This window comes from Nycticebus coucang, chromosome 1 (assembly GCF_027406575.1).
Source record: "Nycticebus coucang isolate mNycCou1 chromosome 1, mNycCou1.pri, whole genome shotgun sequence".
NCBI classification, from domain to species: domain Eukaryota; kingdom Metazoa; phylum Chordata; class Mammalia; order Primates; family Lorisidae; genus Nycticebus; species Nycticebus coucang.
In genome coordinates this window covers 160,060,722-160,085,810 of record NC_069780.1, presented here as the reverse complement: position 1 = coordinate 160,085,810, position 25,089 = coordinate 160,060,722, and the positions used below count along the sequence as shown (strand labels likewise).

Genomic DNA, 25,089 nt, shown 5'->3' with positions numbered 1-25,089 from the left:
GGTTTGTTTATATTACATTCCAAAGATAATTCCATACTGTAAATGTGAGCACCTTATTATACACTTTTTTGTATTTGGAAGAGTTCCACAATAACCTTCCCAAACAGTGTAGAGTTGCTTTGAGCAATTTAACCACAAATTTTTCCTCAATTCTTTCTAAGGTTCTCATACTGGATTTAAGGCAACTATCAATACAACTTACAGTAGCAGGAGGTGGCCACCATGCAGTAATGACCACATTACCACACTAGAAAAAGAGTTTTTTCCTTGGGTCATGGTGTTTTATTACAAAAGTAGAATAAAAACTTTAAAAACAAAACAATCCTTTCTAGTGTAATGAAAAATGTTTGTTATTTTTTATTCTCTGTGCATGAGTTATATGCTGTACTAGAATCAATTTTTATACTGCATACCATGTGAGTTGTATGTGGCTCATAACATAATTATTGAATTTATTTCTGAGAATTGAGTCTTACGTCATTCCATAGTATTTGTGTCTAGAGTGAACTTTGGGTTGGTGCTGGATGATGCCCTCTATACCCTACAGTGTAAAGATGCTTGCAGCATTGAAAGAGCCACGGCATTTTCTTTCACTGGGAAGGCTCTGAGAGTGGTTCTGAGAACAGATTTTTTTTTTTTTTTTTTTTAAACAGGGTCTTATTCTTTTGCCCAAGCGAGAATACAGTGGCATCATTATAGCTCAATTCAACCTCAAACTCCTAGGCTCAAACATTCCTTCCACCTCAGCCTCCTGAGTATCTGGGACTACAGGTGTACACCATTGTGCCTAGCTAATATTTTATAGAGACAAGGTCTCAGCCATGTTGCTCAGAATGATCTTAAACTCCTGGTTTCAAATAATCCCTTTCCTCGACCTCCCAAAGTGCAGGAATTACAGGTGTGATCCTCTACTCCCAGCCTGGAAGACAGATTATTAATATCCCTCTCTACTTTATACTTTTCTGGTGCCTAAGATGTTATTTCCCCAGCTGCCAGGGTTGTTGTCCCCTTTCACTTTTTTTCCAGTCATCCCTTCCTCTTACCCAGAATTTTCACGTGAAATGGTCGGGTACAAGAGGGACAAGATCATATTTATAAATATAGGGACCTATAATGTCTCATTTGGGCTCACTTGGGCCATCATAAGTATACCTACCAAGTGCATTCAACCAAGTTATAAGATGATGTCAGTTGATCAAGAGAATGAAGTAGAATGAAGCTTGAATCTCCTAAGCCCATTTCCGACCAGGTTGCCACCTGGAAGGGGTATCAAACCGGTTGTTTCAGGATTGTTATTAGGGAAAAGAAAAGGATCATGTTCAAGAAAGTTCAGGACAGAACCCTAAATTTTCCAATTAGGTTTAAATAACTTCCCATGCCTTTTGTCTTTTGGGGATGTTTTTGTATTTCAGAATGTTAGGGGAAGTATACATGTTTCATTTATATACTTTGTTTTTGTACAAATTGGAGAAAGTTACAAGTTTGCTCTTCACTCAGGTAGTGTGCCCAGGAAGCAGCCAAGAAGAGATGATCCCTTGCTGGGGACAGCTAAATTCAACAACCAAATTGCCTTACTCAGATATTTGGACAAGGAGGAAGTGAGGGAAATAGAGTCAGAAATCTTTGAGTTGGTATTTGAGAAGGCCATTGCAGTGCTCTACAGTATCAGTATCTGTGGATGGTAGAGAACATCAGAGTACCTACCAATTAGTACCTTGACTGCTAGTCAATTACTGAGTAGTTTTTGTGGTAAAAGATGCACCATTGTCGGACTATAGATGGTCCAAGAGGCTGAACATACGATATAGCTTAGTTTTAGGGGCCACAATTCTGCAGCCAGAACCAGGGGATTAGGTTGGAACAACAACAGTGTTATCTGAAAACGTGTTGATGATGAGGCACCACTAATGGCCCTGAGACACAATCAAAGGTCCAGTCAAAGACAATGCTGTGTGTGATGTGGCTCCTTCACTGTGAAACATTTATACCAGGTGTCACAAATCTGGCATTCAGTAGCTAACTTCTACATCAGAAATATAAGATCTTTTACTTTATGCCCATTCGTGTTGATGGATGTGTTACCATGTCTGGAATAATATTAGATCTAGACATCATTGGTGGCAGTCTGGACAGTGCAGATTTGATAGGTAGCTTGATTCCAGTTGGTCTCATTAGGGAACAACCACTTAGCATGGGCGTCTAAATAAGTGACCTAGGTGGTTTTTGGAAGCAGCTGCTATTTTTTCCATAGTTGTGACCCCAGAAGTGAATGTCTTTAATCTGCCAAGTCTTCCAAGGAGTAAGCGTAACAGACTATTGGCGATAATCCAAGAGTTAGTAAAAATATAGTATGATTAATGTTGGGGAATGTTGGCCAAAGCTATGAGGACATCCTCAAGTTCTGCCTGCTGAACAGAATAACTATTCCTGCTTCTGGTTTTCATTGTTGGTACCAAGGTCGAGCACCTGCAGGAGTCCAGTGAACACCATCAAGTTTCAAACAAACTGTCAGTGCAATAAGAGCTCCATTAACCTAGTGATTTGGCTTTGGACTGCCACTTTTTCATGATTTAAAGCCAAGAAAGCTAACTGCTTTTTTAAATATACCATTTCTGTTTGACAAGTGACACTTAAACTGGGCACTTCTTATTTTCTTAGTCATAAAGTCTTGAGTTGACTCACCCAAATGGGACTATCAGGCTGGAGAACCTCAAGGTCTCCATGGATCAGGCATCAGTTTCAAGAAGAGCCCAACAGAAAGCTAATTGTTTTTAAAGGTACTGTACCTTTTAGCTGTGTCAGGGGTCAGTAAGTCCAGAATCCAAAGAATAACCTTTGGGTGGAGGCTGCCTCCCCTTGCCAAAAGCACTAATCTGAAAAAGCATCAGTCTAGGAGACTTGTAGGTCAAAGAGGTCATTAGGGTTGTGGGGTAAAGAACATGCTGCAGTTGGATGGACAACTTCGAATGTAGCATGTTGATGGGGGTGCTGATTTGCAGATTAGTTGATAAAAAGGAGAAAACAAAATACGTAAGTGAGGCACATATTGTCTAGTACCCAAAAAAGTACAATAGGATACTGGGCCTCATGTTTGATAAAAAGAGGATTCACAAAGAATTGTTATTTCCATGACTGCTGGATGGATTAAGTATTTTTAATCTACTTGTATAGACCAAAAAACATAACTCAGTGAGAAGACTCTGAATTTGGATGGGGTTTATCAGCAACCACAGCTGGTAGAGGTGTGGTAATGTTGCAGTCAAGTCCTTTGAGATAGACTTCTGGCTTGCTGATCAACAGGCCACCACCATTGTAACATAAACTTACAGACTTAGAGGCTAAAAATGCGATGCACTAAATCCTGTTTGTACTGCTAGTGGCAAATAGCAGAGGGATTCCGCTGTTGTACTGTCTTTTCACCAGAAAAGGTGATCCTTTATGGTACTTAGAGCATGAGGAAGTGTAAATATACTCCCTCTTGCTGTATACGAATGTCGCAGCATTGACAGTGTATATAGAATCAGCTCCACCACAAAGTCAGGACAGCCTCCGTTTTCTGCTATGAACCAAAACTCCATCAGCTGAAAGCAGATGCTTCTTTCTATAGAACCAGATAGAATGGTGATTGGACAGCTGAATCCAACAGACCCATGGAAGTTTTAGTCCATACCCTTCCTGAGTTTGCCCCAGGATGCTTGGGTGAGTTTAAACTAATGCCTTCAGTCTTCATTGGAGACAGAAAATTTGGCTTCCCTCTTGGTTATCTTTCTCTTTAAAGCAGCTGAAGTCAGAGTAGAGAGGAATGGGGAGGGTAGAGAAGGAAGAGGTGTGAAGGAAAAAAAATGACTATGCCAATAAACGGGGTACTTTTACTTTTGGGTTTTTTTTTTTTTTTTTTTTTTTGTAGAGACAGAGTCTCACTGTACCACCCTCGGATAGAGTGCCGTGGCGTCACACGGCTCACAGCAACCTCTAACTCTTGGGCTTACGTGATTCTCTTGCCTCAGCCTCCCGAGCAGCTGGGTACTTTTGGTTTTAAACATCATGAAAGCTGTATGTGGCTCAACTAAACATACCTGCATTGTTTTCTGACCACCCAGAGACCTCAATCAGAACAAAGTCGTCACTACTAACATTTATTTCAGGTTTAGAGACTCCTTGATTCAGCAGCCCCCTCTATATTGCTTTCTATTTGGGGCTATGAGATTTATGCCTGTTGACTTGACCTCTGGTTTGACCTGTACAATGGTAACTAAGAATACACTTTAACTCTGGACATTTGTTTAATTTTAGATATTATCCTGCTTTTGTTTGAGTTTAGCATAAAGGTTAGGGGCTTTTCTGGTGGATTTACCACAAGAATTTATATTACTTTGGGTTCTTATTTCCCACCGACTCATCTTCATCAGCATTATAAACCCCATTGGACAGGAAGACTCTGAGTAGACAATGCCTCATTGTGATTCCCCATAAGAGTTTTCTTTTTCTTTTCTTTTTTGTGAAGACAAGAGTCTCGCTTTATTGCCTTCCATGGAGTGCTGTGGCATCACACAGTTCACAGCAACCTCCAACTCCAGGGCTTAGGCAATTGTCTTGCCTCAGCCTCTGGAGTAGCTGGGACTACAGGCGCCCACCACAACGCCTGGCTTTTTTTTTTGTTAAAGTTTCGCCGAGGCCAGGTTTGAACCCGCCACCCTTGGTATATGGGGCTAGCGCCCTACCCACTGAGCTACAGTTGCTGCCTCCCATGAGAGTTTTCTAAAGGACATGTCTCTAAGAGAGCCAAAGTGCCCTTAGTGCAGCCAGGACCCACTGAAAAAATTCTTGGACCTTTTACTTTCATCTCCAAATGGATCCAGGGGTGGGCATGATAGACTGCAGGAGTGACTTGGTCCTAAGATGGCCCAGGTGTTGCCATTCTTCCTTGATAGGCAGTATGTTGTCCCTTCATCTCCCACATGGACCAGGCAGAATTCTTTTGTTGTTAAAGAGAAAGGGTCTTGCTCTTTGGCCCAGCCAGGAGTGCAGTTGTGTGATCATAGCTCACTGTAACCTTGAACTCCTGGCATCAAGAGATCCTGCTCACCTCAGCATCCTACATAGTACGACTATAGGCCTCCAGGCATTCACTACCACATCCAGCTAATTTTGTTTGTAGAGACAGGGTCTATTGCCCATGCTGGTCTGAACTCCTGGCCTCAAGCAATCCTCCCTTCTTGGCTTCCCAAAATGCTAGGATTACAGATGTGCACCACTGTGCAGGCCCAAAGTTCTAATAACTCACCTGATTTCTGTCCACAGCAACTTTAAATTTCCCTTACATACTCAGTGTAGGTGCCTGTCACTGTAATTTGTCTGTAACAAGGCAGAACTTTTTATTCCCTGCCCAGCTTCCCGTCCCCATTGAGTCTTAGTATAATTCCTACCATGGAGCAGATTTCCTTCTACCTACCTATCAGATTAGCAGGAATGTTTCCCCTCCCACACAGCAGAGTTCACAGTAACCAGGGTGTCATTCTAGTTACTAGTTCTTGAACTTGCTACCCAATGCTCATCCCCTGTAAAACTACCTTCCCGGTTTTTTTTTTTTAGTAAATGCTTTTGTTGAGGCTACCATAACAAATTACCACCAAGTGACTTAAAATGACAGAAATTGTATTATCTCTCAGTTTGGGGGGCTAGAAGTCTGAAATCAGAATGATCATAGGGCCATGATCACTCCAGAAACTCTAAAAGAGGATTCTCCTGGCCACTTTTAGCTTCTGGTCGGTCAGGGTATTCCGTGCCTTATGGTAGCAGAACTTCAATCTCTGCTTCTGTCCTCACATTGCCATCTTCCCTCTGTCTCTATTTGGCTTTCTCCTCTCTGTGTCTGGATTTTATCCTCATTGAGATACTAGTTGTATTGCATTAATGCCCACCTTAATGACTACATCTCAATTATATCTGCAAAGGTTTATTTCCAAATTAGGTCACATCCACAGGTATTAGTGGCTGAAATTTTAGCATATCTTTGCTGGGGGTTGTGGGGCAGCAGAGGAGATGCAATACAACCTATAACAATAGATAAGAAAGTAATGGATTATTGCCTCATTGATCATATGGCTTGCTCAACATGTTCACCACCAGTTCTAGTGGGACTTCCCTTACATCCTATTAATTGCTCTGTGATACCTTATCCTTCTTTTCCAGACAGCCTTATCTTTTTTCAGCATCCTATTCTCATTATCTAAAAACTGGCAAGGGGAAGGCACCTGTGGCTCAAAGGAATAGGACGCCGGCCCCATATGCCAGAGGTGGTGGGTTCAAACCCAGCCTCGGCCAAAAAAAACCCCAAATAAATAAACTACAGTCTACTGATAGAATGGGAAATAATTTTAACCAAAAAAAAAAAAGTGGCAAGAACTGTGAAGGATCTGAGATTTTTACCCTTGTTGGAAGCCAACAAGTTATCTTGCCGTGATATCATGGATGCTGGTAGAATGTGTAATATTTCTGAGTCAGAAGGAAAGGCTTTTATTACTCTCAGCATAACAAGCAGTATACGTTTTATATTTGTACTAGTTTTACCTTCCTCCCACAGGGCTGACGTAAAGCGGCCTAAATAAATGCTGTACAATGACTAACTGATACCACACTTGAAGAATATCCATCTTAGGAAGCCCAAATCTTTATTTTTTTTTTTTAAGAGACAGAGTCTCCTTTTATTGCCCTTGGTAGAGTGCCATGGCGTCATACGGCTCACAGCAACCTCCAACTCCTGGGCTTAGGTGAGTCTCTTGCCTCATCCTCCCAAGTAGCTGGGACCACAGGCAACCACCACAACACCTGGCTGTTTTTTTGTTGCAGTTTGGCCAGGACCTGGTTTGAACCCACCACTCTCGATATATGGGGCCAGCGCCCTACTCACTGAGCCACAGGCGCCACCCCAGGAAACTCAAATCTTTTATAATGGGCTACAAGCAAACCTGCCTCACCTTTGCCTCAGAGAGGGACATTATCTTTATTATATTGCACAGTAAATAAGCCTGCTCTAAACAAACCTGCCCTCTACTATGCTATACTATAAATATCCTTGAAAAGTATGAAACAGGGCAGCGCCTGTGGCTCAGTGAGTAGGGCGCCTACTGAGGTTGGCGGGTTCAAACCCAGCCCCAGCCAAACTGCAACAAAAAATAGCCAGGCATTGTGGCAGCCGCCTGTGGTCCCAGCTATTCCGGAGGCTGAGGCAGGAGAATCACCTAAGCCCAGGAGTTGCCTAGGTTGCTGTGATGCCACAGCACTCTACCGAGGGTGACAAAATGAGACTCTGTCTCTAAAAAAAAAAAGTATGAAGCAAAAACTTCAACTTGTGGAGAACTGGCTCCCAACAGTTGCATATTTTATTGTTGATTGAGTTGTGAGAATTCTTTCTTTATCTTGGATATAAGGCCTTTGACATATGTTTGCTGATATTTTCTCCTGAGTGTTTCTTGCCTTTTTATTAACTATTTCAAAGGGCAGAAGTTTTTTATTTTGATGTTACATCAGTTTTATTTCTACTGTTATGGTTTCTGCTTTTTATATGCAATTTAAGAAATTTTAAATCAGTGTCACTAAGATCTTCTTGCTTTTTTCTAGAAATGTAATAGTTGTTTTTTGAGACAATCTCACTCTGTCGCCCTGGATAGAGTGCTGTGGTATTATAGTTCACAGCAACCTCAACCTCTTGGGCTCAATTGATCCTCTTGCCTCAGCCTCCCAAGTAGCTGAAACTATAGGTGCCCAGCTAGTTTTTCTATTTTTGGTAGAGATAGGGGTCACTCTTGCTCAGACTGGTCTCGAACTCCCGAGCTCAAGCAATCTACCCACTTCAGCCTCCCAAAGTGCTTAGGATTATAGATGTGAGCTACCATGTCCAGCTAGAAGCTTAATAGTTCTTACATCTAAGTCTGTGATTCATTTTGAGTAGTTTTTTGTGTATGATGAGGTAAGGTTTATTTTTCCCAAACAGGTACCAGTTCTGACACCACTGTTAAAAAATTCTTTTCATTTCTTTTTTTGTTTGTTTGTTTTTGAGACAGAGTCTCACTATGTCACCCTTGGTAGAGTGCTGTGGCATCACAGCTCACAGCAACTTCAAACTCTTGGGTTTAAGCAATTCTCTTGCCTCAGCCTCCCAAGCAGCTGGAGCTACAGGTGGGCACCACAATGGCCGGCTATTTTATTGTTGTAGTTATTGTTGTTTAGCTGGCCTGGGCCAGGCTCAAACCCACCAGCTTTGGTGCATGTGGCTAGCACCGTAACCACTGTGCTACAGGCGCCAAGCCAAAAGATTGTTTCTTTACTAAATTGTTAGATATCCTTTTTTCAAAATTCAGTTGAGTCCCATCATGGTGCCTCATGCCTATAATCCCAGCACTTTGGGAGGCTGTAGCCAGAGGATTGCTTGAGGCTAGGTGTTTATAACTGGCCTGGGTAACATAGTGAAACTTTGTTTCTACCAAGATCTACTTTTTTTTTTTACCTTTACTAAGGTAAAAAAAAAATTAGCTGGGTGTGGTAATGCACATCTGTCATACCAGCTACTTGGGAGGCTGAGGCAGGAAGATCTGAGCCCAGGATTTCAAAGCTGCAGTGAGCTGTGATCACACCACTATCTGCCAGCCTAGGTGATGAAGTTAAGATTCTATCTCAAAAAAGTGAAAAAACACTAAATATTTGACTAGATAAATACAGGTCTGTTTCTGGACTTTACTCTGTTCCATTAATCTTCATGTCTGTGCTTTCACCAATAGGGTTTTCTTAATTTTGTGACTTTATAGTACATCTTGAAATCAGGTAGCATAAGACCTACAATTTTTTTTTTTTTTTTTTTTTTTTTTGAGACAGTCTCGCCCTCGAGTGCTATGGCGTCACAGCTCACAGCAACTTTATCAGTTTCTTCAAGAATGCCTGCTAGGATTTTGATCTTATGAATTTTAAAATTCATACGTTATGTATTTCAGGAACAAAGAAAACTCAGCTCCATTAGAGGAAAATACCACAGGAAAAAGTGAGGCCAAAAAAAGGAAGATTGCAGAAACATCAAATGTGATAACTGAGTCGTTGCCATCTGCAGAATCAGAACCTGTTGAAATTGAGGTAGAGATTGCCGAAGGCACAATCGAAGTGGAAGATGAAGGCATGGAAACGTTAGAGGAAGTGGCTTCTGCCAAGCAGTCTATAAAGTACATACAGAGCACAGCTTCCTCTGATGATTCAGCTTTGGCACTGTTGGCAGATATTACCAGCAAGTACCGTCAAGGTGATAGAAAAGGGCAGATTAAAGATGAAGATGGCTGTGCATCTGACCCCACAAGCAAACAGGTAGAAGGTATTGAAATTGTGGAACTTCAGCTGTCACATGTGAAGGACTTGTTCCATTGTGAGAAATGTAACCGTTCATTTAAATTGTTTTACCATTTTAAGGAACACATGAAATCACACTCCACTGAGAGTTTCAAGTGTGAAATATGCAATAAAAGGTATCTTCGGGAGAGCGCATGGAAACAGCACCTAAATTGTTACCACCTTGAAGAAGGTGGAGTCAGTAAGAAGCAAAGAACTGGGAAAAAAATTCACATATGTCAGTACTGTGAGAAACAGTTTGATCATTTTGGACATTTTAAAGAGCATCTTCGAAAACATACAGGTAATTATGTTAAAAGTGTATTTTTTCCACATTCACTTCAAAAGTCTAGACATCTAAATCTTTTTTTTTTTTTTTTTTGAATAGCACCTCAGAAGGCATTGTCTGGATTTTCTAATATGTAGGCTAAGTAGACATTGTTTTTGTTTTTATGGTGTTACTTTGTTCAAATATTGATGCTTTAAATGCAAATCAAAATCAGCTTTGAAAGTAATTTGTCACTCTCGTGCCTTGCCAATTTTTATATTTTTCCAAGAAATACATAAAACACAATTTGTATTTTACTTACTAGAGGTCATAAATTATTAAATCCTAATTATGGTGAAAGTGAGACTGTATTGTTTCTATTTTTACATATCTTGAATACATTGCATAGGTTAAGTACATTTATAAGCAATTCCTGACATGTTTATACTTTTTTTTTTTTTTTAGCACACATTTAGTTACTTGGTTTGGCTCAGTAGACAGGCAATTTGTGTCCATCCTTTTTCACCACTTCAACAGCAAGCGTGTCAGGACTGGTGGACAGCCAGGGAGCTGAAGAGGGCATCGTCTTCAGGGACCCATTTAGGCACAAGGGAGATGTCTTAGGAAGTCTACCTTAGGGCCTCTGGCCCTCATAATTCTACATCTCCTATGTCTGGTCTTATCCATGTCATAGTGTCCCTGATTTTGCTGCTACTCTTCAGACATCCTTTGCTAGATCTTCTGCACCAGCCCCAGGAGCTACCAATGACTTATATCTTGAGTAGTGCCTAAATCCACAATAACAAGAGTGTGAAGAGAGCAGTTATTGTAGTGTGCTAAGTGTCAGACTTCTGGGCGCTTGTTCCCAAGTCTTTGTTACTTGTGGTGGTAAAGGCTGTTTGGACCGTTAATATAGTAAATAAAACATAGATATCCTGCAGTGTTCAGAATCTTTCTCTTCAATGCTGCAGCTTAGAGAGCTTCTGGTGAATTTTTTTAACCAAACACAGAACGAATATACAGTATTCTCAGGATGTGATACCTGTATATACTGAGGGCCAACTTGTGTGTGCAGTCTTTTTTTTTGAGACAGTCTCACTTTGGCGCCCTCAGTAGAGTGCCATAGCGTCACAGCTCACAGCAACCTCAAACTCTTGAGCTTAAGCCTTAGCCTCCCAAGTAGCTGGGACTATGGGCGCCTGCCACAAGGCCTGGCTATTTTTTTGTTGCAGTTGTTGTTTAGCAGACCTGGGCTGGATTCAAACCCACCAGCCCCGGTGTATGTGTCCGGTGTCCTAACCACTGAGCTATGACTGCTGAGCCTGTATGTGTAATTTTGGGGGCCAGCTGCTGGACTGAGTATGTATGGATTTGGGTATACTCGGTGTCCTAGAACCAGTCCCCCACAAATACCAAAGGATGCCTGTACCTGTTTTATTTTTAGAAACTGCCTTTAGTTATAATTTCAGTTCTTAATATTCAATTATTTTAATAATCTATAAGTCAGTGGTTATTTTTGTTTGTTTTTTGAGACAGCCTCAAGCTGTCGCCCTGGGTAGACTGCGGTGGCATCACAGTTCACAGCAATCTCCAGCTCCTGGGCTCAAACAATTCTCCTGCCTCTGCCTCCCAAGTAGCTGGGATTACAGGCCCCTGCCACAACGCCCGGCTATTTTTTGATTGCAGACAGCATTGTTGTTTGGCGGGCCCGGGCTGGATTCGAACCCGCCAGCTCGGGTGTATGTGGCTGACGCCTTAGCCAGTTGAGCCACAGGCACCGAGCCCGGTCAGTGTTTTTGTGGTAACAGTGGATTAATTTTACAAAAGGATTGCTACCCCACGAGCACAGTAAATTTAGTAGGTAACTAGAAAACCTTGATATCAGTGTGCAGTACTGCCAAGAGATTACCAATAGCTTTTATATTATTTTCTAGGAATGTGAAAGTATTAGCAGTTGTCTTTTTTATCCAAAACATTACCTAGTAACTCTTATCTATTTGAAAATAGAGTGATACAGATCACTTTGGAAGTTTGAAAGTGTGCTTTTCAGGTCCTGTACTTTTTATTTTGAAGTAGACAGCAGAATTAAGGTTAAAATACACCATGTTGTACATCATTATCCTTTCCATCAAAATGTGAGATTAAGGAACTTCATTAAGTAGTTATAAATCATATAACCATATGCCCATTGGAGGAATAGGTTAGCACATAAAGCGAACTGAACTTTTGTGATCTTTAAATCAATTATATACTAGTAATTAGTGACAAGATAGTTGTAGGTGTGTGATCAATGACTTAGTGAATTCAAGAGGAGTATAAGACTCCTGTAATCCGAGCACTCTGAGAGACCGAAGCAGGTGGATTGCCTGAGCTCATGAGCTTGAGGCTAGCCTAAGCAAGAGTGAGATCTCCTCTCTAAAAATAACTGGGCATTGTGGCTGGCGCCTATAGTCCCAGTTACTTGGGAGGCTGAAGCAAAAGAATTGCTTGAGCCCAAGAGTTTGAGGTTGCTGTGAGCTAAGATGCCACAGCACTCTATGAGGGGCAACAAAGTGGGACTCTGTCTCACAAATAAAAAAAAAAGGAATTTAAGTACAGCAATTCTTGGAAATACTGCAGACTCAGTTCCAGACCACTACAGCACAATAAAGCCAGTCATACAAATTATTTTTGGGTTTGCCAATGTATATAAAAGTATATGTTATACTGTAGTTTTAGTGTGCAGTAATATATGTCTAAAAAAGAGGTACATACCTTAATTAAAAATGCATTAATGTTAAAAATGGTAATGATCACTTAAGCCTTTAGCAAGTCATAATCTTTTTGCTGGTCCAGGATCCTGCCTGGATATTGATGGGTGCAGACAGGGTGAAGAGTAGGGTGCCTGGGGCATTTTCTTAAAACAAGGTGGCGGTGAAGTTTACAGCATTGACTGACTCTTCCTTTCACGCAAGATTTCTCTGTAGTTTGTGATGTTGTGTGATAGCATTTTACTTACAGTAGTAAGTAAAGACTCTTTCAAAAAAAGTCCTCTCAAAACAAACCCTGTTGCTGCTTTATCAGTATAGTTGATAATAATATATTCTAAATCCTTTATCATCGCAACCATGTTCATGGCATCTTTACCAGGCGTAGAGTCCATGTCAGGAAACTACTTTCTTTGCTCATCCCATAAGAAGTCACTTCTCATCTGTTTAAGTTTTTTCAGGGGATTGCAACAGTTCAGTCCCTTCTGATTCTAGATCTCTGGCTCTTTCTACCATATCTGCAGTTACTTCCTCCACTGAAGACTTGAACTTCTCAAAGTCATCCTTGAGGGTTGGAGTCAACTTCTTCCAAATTCTTGTCAATGTTGAAATTTTGACCATCTCCTGTGAATCACAAATATATATATTAATGGCATCTTGAATGGTGAATGCTTTCAAGAAAGCTTTCAATTTAATTTGCTCTGATCCATCAGAGGAAACACTATCAATGGCAGCTGTAACTTTGCAAGATGCTTTTTTTTTTTGAAACAAGAGTCTATGTCGCCCTCGATAGAGTGCCTTGGGGTCACACCTCACAGTAACCTCAAGCTCTTGGGCTTAAGAAGCGATTATTTTGCCTCAGACTCCCAAGTAGCTGGGACTACAGGTGCCCACTACGATGCCTGGCTGTTTTTGTTTTTTTTTGTAGTTGTCATTGTTTAGCAGGCCCAGGCAGGCCCCAGTGTATGTGGCCGGCACCCTAACCACTGAACTATGGAAGCCAAGCTGCAAGATGCATTTCTTAAATAAGATTGAAAAAATTCCTCTAGGCTCGGCGCCTGTGTCTCAAGCGGCTAAGGCGCCAGCCACATACACCTAAACTGGTGGGTTTGAATCCAGCCTAGGCCTGCCAAACAATGACACCTGCAACCAAAATATAGCCGGGCATTGTGGTGGGCACCTGTAGTCCCAGCTACTTGGGAGGCGGAGGCAGGAGAATTGCTTGAGCCCAGGAGTTGAGGTTGCTGAGAGTTGTGATGCTATGGCACTCTACCCAGGGCAACAGCTTGAGGCTCTGTCTCAAAAAAAAAAAAAAATTCCTCGATCCATGGACTAGACGACATACAGAATGTATTCTGTGTTAGGGGGCACAAAAACAATATTAATCTTTTTGTACATCTCCACCAGAGCTGTTGGATTGACTAGGTTTGTTGTAATATTTTGAAAAGAATTTTTTTTTCTGAGCAGTAGGTATCAAAAATGGGCTTAAAATATTGAGTAAACCATGTTATAAATAGAGGTGCTTATCATCAAGGCTTTGTTTTTGCATTTCTTTTTTTTTTTTTTTTTTTTTATGTAGAGACAGAGTCTCACTTTATGGCCCTCGGTAGAGTGCCGTGGGCTCACACAGCTCACAGCAACCTCCAGCTCCTGGGCTTAAGCGATTCTCTTGCCTCAGCCTCCCAAATAGCTGGGACTACAGGCACCTGCCGCAACGCCCGGCTATTTTTTGGTTGCAGTTTTGCTGGGGCCGGGTTTGAACCCACCACCCTCGGTATATGGGGCCAGCGCCCTACCGACTGAGCCACGGGCGCCGCCTGTTTTTGCATTTCTAAAGCAAAGGTAGAGTACTTTTTTTTTAACTTTATTCCAATTAAAATGAGGGTACAATATTTAGGTTACATTGTTCTCACTTCCAGGGAAAAAGTTCCATTTGTAGAAGAACCCTTCACCCAAGGAACATGTTATACACCCTCAAAATGTGTACATTAGGCGAGATCCCGCCTCATGCCCTCCCTCATGCGAAGGCAGAGTACTTTTAGCATAATTCTGGAGAACCCTAGGATTTTCAAAATGGTAAATGAGTACTGGCTTCAACTCAAAGTCACCAGCTGTATTAGCCCCCAGCAAAAGGAATCAGCCTGTGCTTTGAAGGTTTGAAGCTAATCAAAGACTTCTCTCTAGTTATAAAAGTATTAGATAGATGGCATCTTCCAATAGAGTGCTGTTTTGTCTATGTAGAAAATCTGTTGTTTGGTGTAGCCAGCTTGAGCAATCTCAGATCACCTGGATAACAGCTTCTACACCAGCACTTGGTGCTTCATTTTGCACTTCCATGTTCTGGAGACAGCTTTCCTTGAACCTCATGAACCAACTTCAGCTGTGTTCCTTCTACAGCTTCCTTAACCTTTCTTAACCGTCATATAATTAAAGAGAGTTAGGGCCTTGCTCTAGATTAGGCTCTGGCTTGAGGGAATGTTGTGGCTGCCTTGACCTTCTTTCCACACCAGTAGCACTTCTCCATATCAGGAATAAGACTGTTTTGCTTTCTTATCATTGCTGTGGTCACTGGAGTAGTACTTTTAATTTCCTTCAAGAACTTTTCTTTTGCATTCACAACTGGCTAACTGGCTCAAGAGCCCTAGATTTCATCTAGCTTGGCATTCAACATGCCTTTCTCATAGGCTTAATCATTACTAACTTTTGATTTACAGTGAGAGATGTGTGACTATTTTATTTGAACATTTAGAGGCCTTGGTGGAGTCACTAACTGGACTAATTTCAATATCATGGTGTCTTAAGGAATGAGGAGACTAAGAAAGAGGAAGTGGCCAGTCAGTGGAACAGTCAGAGCCCACACGACATTTATCAATTAAGTTCACTGTCTTTATGTTGTCTGTGCAGTTCATGGGGCTCCAAAACAATTGTAGTAATACCAAAGATCACTGATCATAGATTCTCATAACAGATATAACAATTATTAAATAGTTTGAATTATTGTAAGAATTATGGGGATATAGATATGAAGTGAGCATGTACTGTTAGAAAAATGGCATCGATAGACTTGATTGACCCGAGGTTGTCACAAACCTTCAATTTGTTTAAAAAGAAAAAAGGGCAGTAAGAGCAGCACCTGTGGCTCAGTGAGTAGGGTGCCAGCCCATATGCTGAGAGTGGCGGGTTCAAACCCCGCCCCGCCTAAACTGCAACAACAACAACAACAAAAAATAGCTGGGCGTTGTGGCAGACGCCTGTAGTCCCAGCTACTCGGGAGGCTGAAGCAAGAGAATCGCCTAAGCCCAGGAGTTGGAGGTTGTTGTGAGCTGAGATGCCATGGCACTCTACCAAGGGTGATAAAGTGAGACTCTGTCTGGAAAAAAAAAAAACAGAAGAAAAGAAAAAAGGGCAGTAAAGCTAACCGCAGTAAAATGAGGTGTGCCTGTAAGCCTCAGGAAGGAGGGGGTGTTTTTGAGACAGAGTCTTACTCTGTTGCTGTTGCCCAGACTAGAGTACAGTGCCTTGATCATAGCTCACTGCTATTCCAAACTCCTGAGCTCAAGTAATCTTGCCTCAGCCTCCCAAAGTGTTAGGATTACTGGTGTGAGCCAGTGGACCAGTCTATAGGCAACTTTAAATTATGTTTTAAGTTAATAAAGGATGGATTGGGCAGCACCTGTGGCTCAAAGAGTAGGGCGCCGATCCCATATGCCGGAGGTGGCGGGTTCAAACCTAGCCCGGGCCAAAAATCACACACACACACAAAAAGAAGTTTTAGGCTGAGGCAAGAGACTTGTGGCTCAAAGGGGTAGGGCGCCGGCCCCATATGCTGGAGGTGGTGGGTTCAAACCCAGCCCCGGCCAAAAACAAAAAAATAAAGGATGGATCTTTTTTCCCTTACAACAAACTGTGAAGATAGACAATTCCTATATCCTACCCTCAAAACTCATAAACACCAGTAGTTTAATGGTTAATATCTTGTGTGTTTTAAAAGCTCTCTAATCTGTGACATGATTTGCAAAATTTTGCTGTTTTCTGTGCTTTGGATTTATTTTGTTTTCATTTAGAAAATAGTAATGATAATGCCATCCAGCTAGATAATGGATATAAAACAATTTTAGAGTCCCCACCCTCAAAGAGCTCACGTTTGAGGGAAAGAAAGCAGGCGTAACACAGCGTGACATGCCTAGTGCTTATAGCGAAGAGTAGAATCCTGTGGGATTCTGCCTAGGCTATTTGTTGATGGACGAGACAAGGATGAGTTCTTAGTCTGTTCTCTGTTTCTTATAACAATACCTCAAACTAGATAATTTATAAGGAATTTATTTCTTATGGAGGCTGGGAAATCCCATGTCAAGGGTGTCTGGTAAGAGCCTTCTTGCTGGAGCCTTCAGCAGAGCCCTCATAACCCAGTTACTCTTAAAGACCCCACCTCTGAATACAGCCACATTGGGGATTAAATTTAAACATGAATTTTGGAAAGGGAAAACATCAGACCATAGCAGATGGATTCCTGGGGGTTTTACCCTGTGGTGATTATTAAAGAGAAAAGAATTAGCCTGGAAATGAGCATTCTAAGCAGAGGAAATTGAACATACATACACAGTCATAGAGGAATGAGTGGAAGTGAATTGTTTGGTGTATTATGGCCAAAGGATTGGGTCTAAGCAGAGCAGTGGTTCTGAACCTTCCTAATGCCGCGATGTATTTTCATTGTTACAAAGGGGTCGTGACCCACAGGTTGACAACTGCTGAAGTAGAAGAATGCCAGGAGATGGAGCAGAAGGGGTTAGAGAGGCTGCCCATGTGGCATACACCTGGGCATCATATGTAGAATCTACAACTGGGTCAAGGGCAAGGGAGAAGGAATAATGAGAGACCATTCAGTTGTTTTCGTAAGTACTATCAGAGTTTGGATTTTATCTTAAGAGACTCTCAGTCATTTTGGAGTTTTTGTAAGAGATCTTATCAGATTGATTTTCTAAAGAGATGACTAGCAAGATTGATTGGAGTGTGCAAAACTTTCCACTTCAGTGGGGAATCTGTTGGAGTCATCTAAACCTGAATGGGAGATCGGGTCAAGTCAGTGATTAGTGGACAAGGGCTGGAGGTTTGAGTAACATTAAAGAGGCAGAATCAGTAAGATTCGGTGACCAGTGACCTGTTGGAGGGTGGCTTCTGGGCGGCGCCTGTGGCTCAGTCGGTAAGGCACCAGCCCCATATACCGAGGGTGGCGGGTTCAAACCCGGCCCCGGCCAAACTGCAACCAAAAAATAGCCGGGCGCTGTGGGAGGCGCCTGTAGTCCCAGCTACTTGGGAGGCTGAGGCAAGAGAATCGCTTAAGCCCAGGAGTTGGAGGTTGCTGTGAGCTGTGTGATGCCACGGCACTCTACCGAGGGCCATAAAGTGAGACCCTGTCTTTACCAAAAAAAAAAAAAAAAGAAAGGGTGGCTGCTAGCTTTCTGATTTAGGTGACTCATGTGATTGGAGGTTATTAACTTAAGAGAAATATAGACAGATAAGCAGTTTGGGCAGGAGGGAAAATACTAGACATGATGACATATACCTGTGGGACACCTAGTATGACATAAAACATAGAGGTAACTTTTAAGAATGTTTTCAAATAGGTGCTCCCTAATTTCCAAGAAAGGTGGTGTGGTATCAGAAAGAATGTCCGGATATCAAAGTTCAGTTCTGACATTTGAATTTGACTGGTCACTTACTAGTTGTTTGTGGGCTTTTTCCCTTGTCTGTAAATAAGGATAACAATGCCTAATTTACAGGGTTATATAACAAATGAGAAAATGGTGAAAGCACTTTGAAAACTAAACTATCCATACATCTCAAATACAATTAATACGTTGGTATTGTTTTTTTTTTATTTTTTATTTTTTTTTGAGACAGAGGCTCACTGTGTCACCCTTGGTAGAGTGCCGTGGTGTCACAGCTCACACAGCACTCTACTCAGGCCTGCCAAACAACAATGACAACTGCAACAAAAGAATGGCCAGGCATTGTGGCAGGCATCTGTAGTCCCAGCTACTCGGGAGGCTGAGGCAAGGTAATCTCTCAAGCCCAAGAGTTTGAGGTTGCTGTGAGCTGTGATGCCACGGGCACTCTACTGAGGGTGATAAAGTGAGACTCTGTCTCTAAAAAAATAAAAAAAAAATTTTAATTCTTTTGCTTGCTGTATTATAAAAAATTAAATTTAAATCAACTTTTAAAAACCTCTAAACTAGGCAAAAATTTAAATATTCATAAACATTTCATACTTCTAAATGACATATTGTCTTTCCAGAAGCACATGTGCACATTTATCTATGACTACCTGAAAGAATACATTTGCAACAATAAATCAGAAAATGATAGTAGCAGTTGCTTCTGAGGAGAAACTACTTAAGTGGGACAGAGAGCTGATTTTTACTATATGCCATTTGAGCTGCTGCTTTTTCTTTTTTTTTGAGACAGTCTTACTATGTCCCCCTCAGTAGAGGGCCATGACATCACAGCTCTCACAGCAACCTCAAAGTCTTGGGCTTAAGAGATTCTCTTGCCTCAGCCTCCCGAATAGCTGGGACTACAGGTGCCTGCCACAATGCCTGGCCATTCTTTTGTTGCAGTTGTCATTGTTGTCTGGCAAGCCTGGGGTGGATTTGAACCCACCAGCTTGGGTGTAGGTGGCTGGCGCCCTAACCGCAGAGTTACAGGCGCCAAGCCAATATCTTGGTATTTTTAGATTTTATTGAGCTTATTAAACTAATTTTTTAAGTAGAAGAAGCTCAAGTGAACTCGGCACCCGTAGCTCAGTGAGTAGGGTACCAGCCACATACACCGAGGGTGGCGAGTTCAAGCCCAGCCGGGCCTGCTAAACAACAATGACAACTGCAACAAAAAAATAGATGGGTGTTGTGGCAGGTGCCTGTAGTCCCACTACTCAGGAGGCTGAGGGAAGAGAATCTCTTAAGCCCAAGACTTTGAGGTTGCTGTGAGCTGTGATGTCATTGCACTCTACAGAGGGGGACATAGTAAGACTGCCTCAAAAAAAAGAAAAAGAAGCAGCTCAAGTGACATATAGTGAAAATCAGCTCTCTGTCCCACTTAAGTAGTTTCTCCTCAGAAGCAACTGCTACTATCATTTTCTGATTTATTGTTGTAAATGTATTCCTTTAAGTAGTCATAGATAAATGTGCATACATGCTTCTGGAAAGACAGCATGCCATTTAAAAATATGAAATGTTTATGAATATTTAAATTTTTCTGTGGCTGCAGAGTATTTCAGTGTATGGGTTAATCCTATAGACATTTAGGTTTTTGCTAGGCTTTTGTATTACAAACCATTCTGCAGTAAGCATCCTTGTACATATGTATTTTTTCACATGTTCATATAATTTCACTTTTAAGAGCAGAATTGCCAGGTCAAGAAATGTGCTGATTTTAAATCTCGTCAAACATCAAATTGGTCTTTATTGTTAGAGTGCTGTGGTGTCATTACTCACAGCAACTTCAAACTCTTGGGCTTCAAACTCTTGCCTCAGCCTCCTGCCTGGTGGGGACTATAGGCGCCTGCTGTAACACCTGACTAGTTTTTTTTTTATTGCTTAGGCTGGTCTCAAATTCCTGACCTCAAGCAATCCATCTACCTTAGCTTCCCAGGGATCAAATTGCTCTTTATTTTTTTTATTTTTTTTTGAGACAGAGCCTTAAGCTATCGCCCTAGGTAGAGTGCCATGGCATCACAACTGATAGCAACCTTAAACTCCTGGGCTTAAGCGATTTTCTTGCCTCAGCCTCCTGAGGGAGGGTGGGACTAGAGATGCCCGCCACAATACCCGGCTATTTTTTGGTTGTAGTTGTCATTGTTTGGCAGGCCTGGGCCGGATTCCAACCTGCCAGCTCTGGCGTATGTGGTTGGCGCCTTAGCCACTTGAGCTACAGATGCCACTTCAAATTGCTCTTTAAAGCAGCAGTACCAGTTTGTTTGTAGGTTTCATTGATGATGAAAAATCACACAGTAATAAAATAACAGAACTTTACCATTTTATTTAGCAGCATTGCTGAACTTTTTTGGAGTGGAAAAGGAATTTCTGTAACCTTATACTCTAAGCACAATTCCATTTGCTCTTAAAAAACCTTCCATCCTTTCTAGGACTCAGGGAAAATTTGTAAAAAAAAAAAAAACCTTCCATCTTGGAATTATTGAAGTAGTTTACTCCGGCTCCCTGGTTGCTGAGCACTTCTAGAGAAAAGGTATATCTCAGACCTTAAGTTAGGCCCCTAAGTGTCTGGTTTATCACTTTCTTTTATTCTAGAGGAAGAGATTTTTCTTCAAGGTCAATTCTAGATCCCATACCTTAATATCTCTTACAAGATCATGTCCCATTGGTCATTCCTACTCTTTTCTTTTTCTATTGCCTCCTTCTCTCAGCAAATAAATAATAAAAACCCTCTTGTTTACTTGTTCTCTTCTACCCACCTCTCTCCTTTACTTCCAGGCCTTCTTGAGGGAATTTCTGTACTGACTTTTCATTGACATGCCTCTCACTCTCCCTCATCTCACAGCAAGCAGTCTGGCTCCTGATCCCACCACACCACTGACTACTTAAGTTTCTTTTCCTTCTATTTCTGGCTGTTTCATTTTTATTCCTTTGCTAGCCCATCTACCTACTGTTTTAGCTTGGTTCTGCCCTTCTGTTACCACACAGAATACTCTTGAGAACGTTCTTCCAGAATAAAAGGTTTTTGGTTTTTTTTCTACCCCTTAACCACTAGACAGGGACAGAGCAAAAGTTTTTACTTTCACTTAAAATAACCCCTAATCTGTATGTCAGTCCACCCTCTACTTGGCTTCAGAATTATCTGTACAGCTATCTACAGAACACCTCTGCTGTGCTGAGTATTTCATGCTCTACAGACACAAAACTGTGAATCCTACTCATCCCTACAGATCCCACCCCAAACTATTTGGATTCCTGTGTCCTGTGTTATTTACACTAGTAGGTGCTCGAAGCCAGAGATCTGGGAGTCATTACTGATTTCTCCCTCCTTACTCTTCAGCCACCATGCTGTTGGAGCCCTGTGCCTCTGTCTCTTTCCTTTGCTTCTCTCACTTGTTCCAAGCAGTGCTGCTGTTCTCTTCTGTGCTGCTGCAGTACATATTCCGAGTACTCTTTTTCTGTAACAGATCTTCCACAGTGCATTGTGTTTATTTTCATATATTTTAAACTTCATACCCTGGCCTTTACCTTTTTATCATCATCACCTAACACATCATCTGATGCACAGGAAGAGTACAAAAATGCTTATGGAAAGGATATTGATGCATTTTTCTAAAATACATATTGATGATGGTTTTTTTATCTAAGGGAAAATATACAGTATTTTAAGAAATGGCAAAAACAGAACTCAGATCCAAATTTTATTTGCCAGAGCATAGATACAGTTGTAATAATCACTAAATCTTACCGCCACCTCTAGAAAAGTCTTGGATATGATGAAAATATCTGAATTTTAAGTTGTGATTTGTCCCTCTTAAGAAAGTACTATTAAAATTAACCAAAAAGAAAAAGTGAACTCTTCAAAGTTTGCTCTTGCCACTTTTGTCAGCATTTTTTTTTTTTTTTTGTCTTCTAATAGGTGAGAAACCTTTCGAATGTCCAAATTGCCATGAACGATTTGCTAGAAATAGCACCCTTAAATGTCACCTCACTGCATGCCAAACTGGAGTGGGGGCAAAAAAGGGAAGAAAGAAGCTTTATGAATGCCAGGTATGTGCAGGTGCATTTAGTCCTCAACAAAGGAATCTGTGTGTGCAGTCATTAAAAGTGAAAGATAATAGAGCTTTAAGCAAAGGCTGATAGTTTGGAAAGAAATGAGAGTAAAAGATTTTGTCTTGATTTTATAAGACGGATTGTAATACTTTTTTTACCCAACCTTAGAAGACACCAATGTCAAAAAAAATTATATCCTAAATAAGATACTCTGAAATTATAGTTAATCTTTACCATGTCTAACTTAAAAATAGACATCAATGACTATTATAGAACAAGTTGGGAACGTGCATATGTTACCATTATTTCAGGTCCAGGTGATTAGAATTTAGGAGGGAGACTGAAGGACACAGACTACCTATATGTAATTGACTCTTCTTTCATGATTAGTATATTTGTATCTCAAATAATGTAATGATTAGAAATGTTGATATTATGGGAGAAATTATATTATTACTTCATATTCCTAGAATTGATAATTTACCTGCTTAAATAATGCAGGTAGTATTGAAATGTTTCCCAAAATGTATTTGTTACCTCTATCAGCTAAAAGACCGAGTAAACAAAAAAATTATGAAATAGCTTGAATAGATTATATTACAGATACCATGTCAAGACACCACTGTCAATAAAAATTATATCCTAAATAAGATACTCTGAAATTATAGTTAATCTTTGTTCATAACATTTTCACAATTATTCAACATTGTCCTTACAGATAATAAATGCATCCATGTTCGGTTTGAATATAAGTATTACTTACGTCGTCTGTTTGGTTATTTCAGGTCTGTAACAGTGTGTTTAACAGCTGGGACCAGTTCAAAGATCACTTGGTAATACACACTGGAGATAAACCCAACCATTGTACTTTATGTGATTTGTGGTTCATGCAAGGAAATGAACTGAGGAGGCATCTCAGTGATACTCACAATATTTCAGAGCGTCTAGTAACTGAAGAAGTTCTTTCAGTAGAAACACGTGTGCAAACTGAACCTGTGACATCAATGACTATTATAGAACAAGTTGGGAAGGTGCATGTGTTACCATTACTTCAGGTCCAGGTAGATTCAGCACAAGTAACTGTGGAACAAGTCCATCCAGATCTGCTTCAGGACAGCCAAGTGCATGATTCACATATAAGTGAGCTTCCAGAGCAAGTCCAAGTGAGTTACCTAGAAGTGGGTCGAATTCAGACTGAAGAAGGTACTGAAGTACATGTGGAGGAGCTGCATGTCGAACGGGTAAATCAAATGCCGGTAGAAGTACAAACTGAGCTTCTAGACACAGACTTGGATCACATGACTCCAGAAATCATGAACCAAGAGGAGAAAGAGCCTACCCATGCAGAGACTGTTGAGGCTGCCAGGGAAGATCAGGAAAATGCTGAGGATTTAGAGACCAGGCCAACAGTGGATTCCCAAGCTGAAAAAGCCGGGGAAGAGGACAGAACAGTTATGCCAGTTTTAGAATGAAATAACGAATATATTTTTAAATTTACATGTTAGGCTTTTGAACTGTTTAAGGTCAGTGTGACTGTCCTTAAAGCTAACAGACAAGTGGACCAAAGTTAAACCTTATTTCCTGTTGTGCTGATCCGTTTATCAAAACAAACTGATTCTCCTCCCCTCTCTTAATGCCACAGAGGAGGGATTTTTCCCACACATGAAGGGGAGCTTTGAGGAGTATATTTCGGGAAACTTACATGGATTATATTCTTATTACATAGTTGGGTACGAATTTATTTTCATTGTGGTAAAGGTTCTCTCTTTTTTCTTTCCCAGGTCGTGTCATTCCTCAAATTTTTTCCATATTATAAACTCAAACATAAAATCATTAGAATACAAACTATGTATTCTAATGCATGTTAGAAAATTGAATATATAGGAAACACAAGGCTGCATGAAGAAAAGTGCGTTGTTACTGTGCAGTTGAATTTTGGCTTCTGGCTTTCTTTAGTTTGAACAGATATTTTTTGTTTATCCCAATAGTCACAGATGGCCATCTCTTCAATAGAAAGAGTGGTGGTGGCAAAATTTCTAGAATGTAAAAAAAAAAAAAAAAAATCCACACCCATGTGCCTTTTTAAAACCAACTAAATTTCTATAAATCATCTCTGGTCTTTCAAAGTTTGTGTTGTAAGCAGCAATGTAGATGATCTTATTTATTTTTGCTTATAATGACAGTGACCAATACTTTTTCACTTAGGTTGAAAAAGTTCATTTAATGACAGCTGAAAGGCCATTTTCAATTGGGAAAATTCATATACATCTGTGGTAAACTTTTATTTTGATGAAAAGTTGCACTAGTATTTTACCATCAGATGAAAAAACAAGATATGCGTATCATTTAAAAATTAATGTATTTAAAATAAAGTACAGAGAAGAACATGTATATAATTATCAGGCTTTGTTTTGAATGACCCCCCTATCCTTAATGTAAAAAGATCTTGTGCTATAACTTTTAAAGCCATACAAATAAGAGTGCTAAACTGTGGACTTAAAAGTAGGTGTGTAAATATTTTTAATCAGTATTATTTGGAAAATAAAATAGAACAACCACATAAATAAACCAATATGCTATTTTCTTTACCTGTTAAAGATTGGGAGATATTTACCTTTTTAAAGTAAACTTTAAAATTATGTATTTATGACTCTTTTTTTTTTTTTTAATTACCAGTGTGAAAGTTGGTACCTGGTCAGAGATACTCTTATTTCTTTTCATATTTGTGTTAACATGACCAATTCATGAATTGAGATACAAAATTCTCAATACACACTTCCAATCCCCTCCACCCCAAATCAGCTCAAATGAAAGAAAGTATTCTTTGTAGTTGGTGCACACAATGGCTTATGGAATTTTTCTTTTAGTATAGCCTACTTAAAACAAACTCTTTCTCCACTTATTAGATAGGATTGCTATGATTACCCCCCTTTGGCAATCC

At 40.5% G+C, this 25,089-nt stretch overlaps 1 protein-coding gene across 8 annotated transcripts in view; it reads left to right on the top strand.

Annotated features, from left to right (window-relative positions):
• The window catches only part of ZNF131 (zinc finger protein 131), a 43,045-nt gene extending 18,256 nt beyond the window's left edge, over positions 1 to 24,789 (top strand). For 3 of the 8 annotated variants that reach the window (XM_053591284.1, XM_053591277.1, XM_053591293.1), the window contains exons 5-7: positions 8,988 to 9,673; positions 22,015 to 22,145; positions 22,934 to 24,789. In XM_053591284.1, coding sequence (XP_053447259.1) covers positions 8,988 to 9,673; positions 22,015 to 22,145; positions 22,934 to 23,620 — 1,504 coding nt within the window. In that variant the 3' untranslated portion in view covers positions 23,621 to 24,789. Of the gene's footprint in view, positions 1 to 3,607; positions 3,700 to 6,711; positions 6,771 to 8,987; positions 9,674 to 22,014; positions 22,146 to 22,933 lie in introns of those variants that run through there. The other 5 variants (XM_053591299.1, XM_053591306.1, XM_053591323.1 and 2 more) reach the window with 4 other exon arrangements.
• Positions 24,790 to 25,089: the final 300 nt, after the last annotated feature.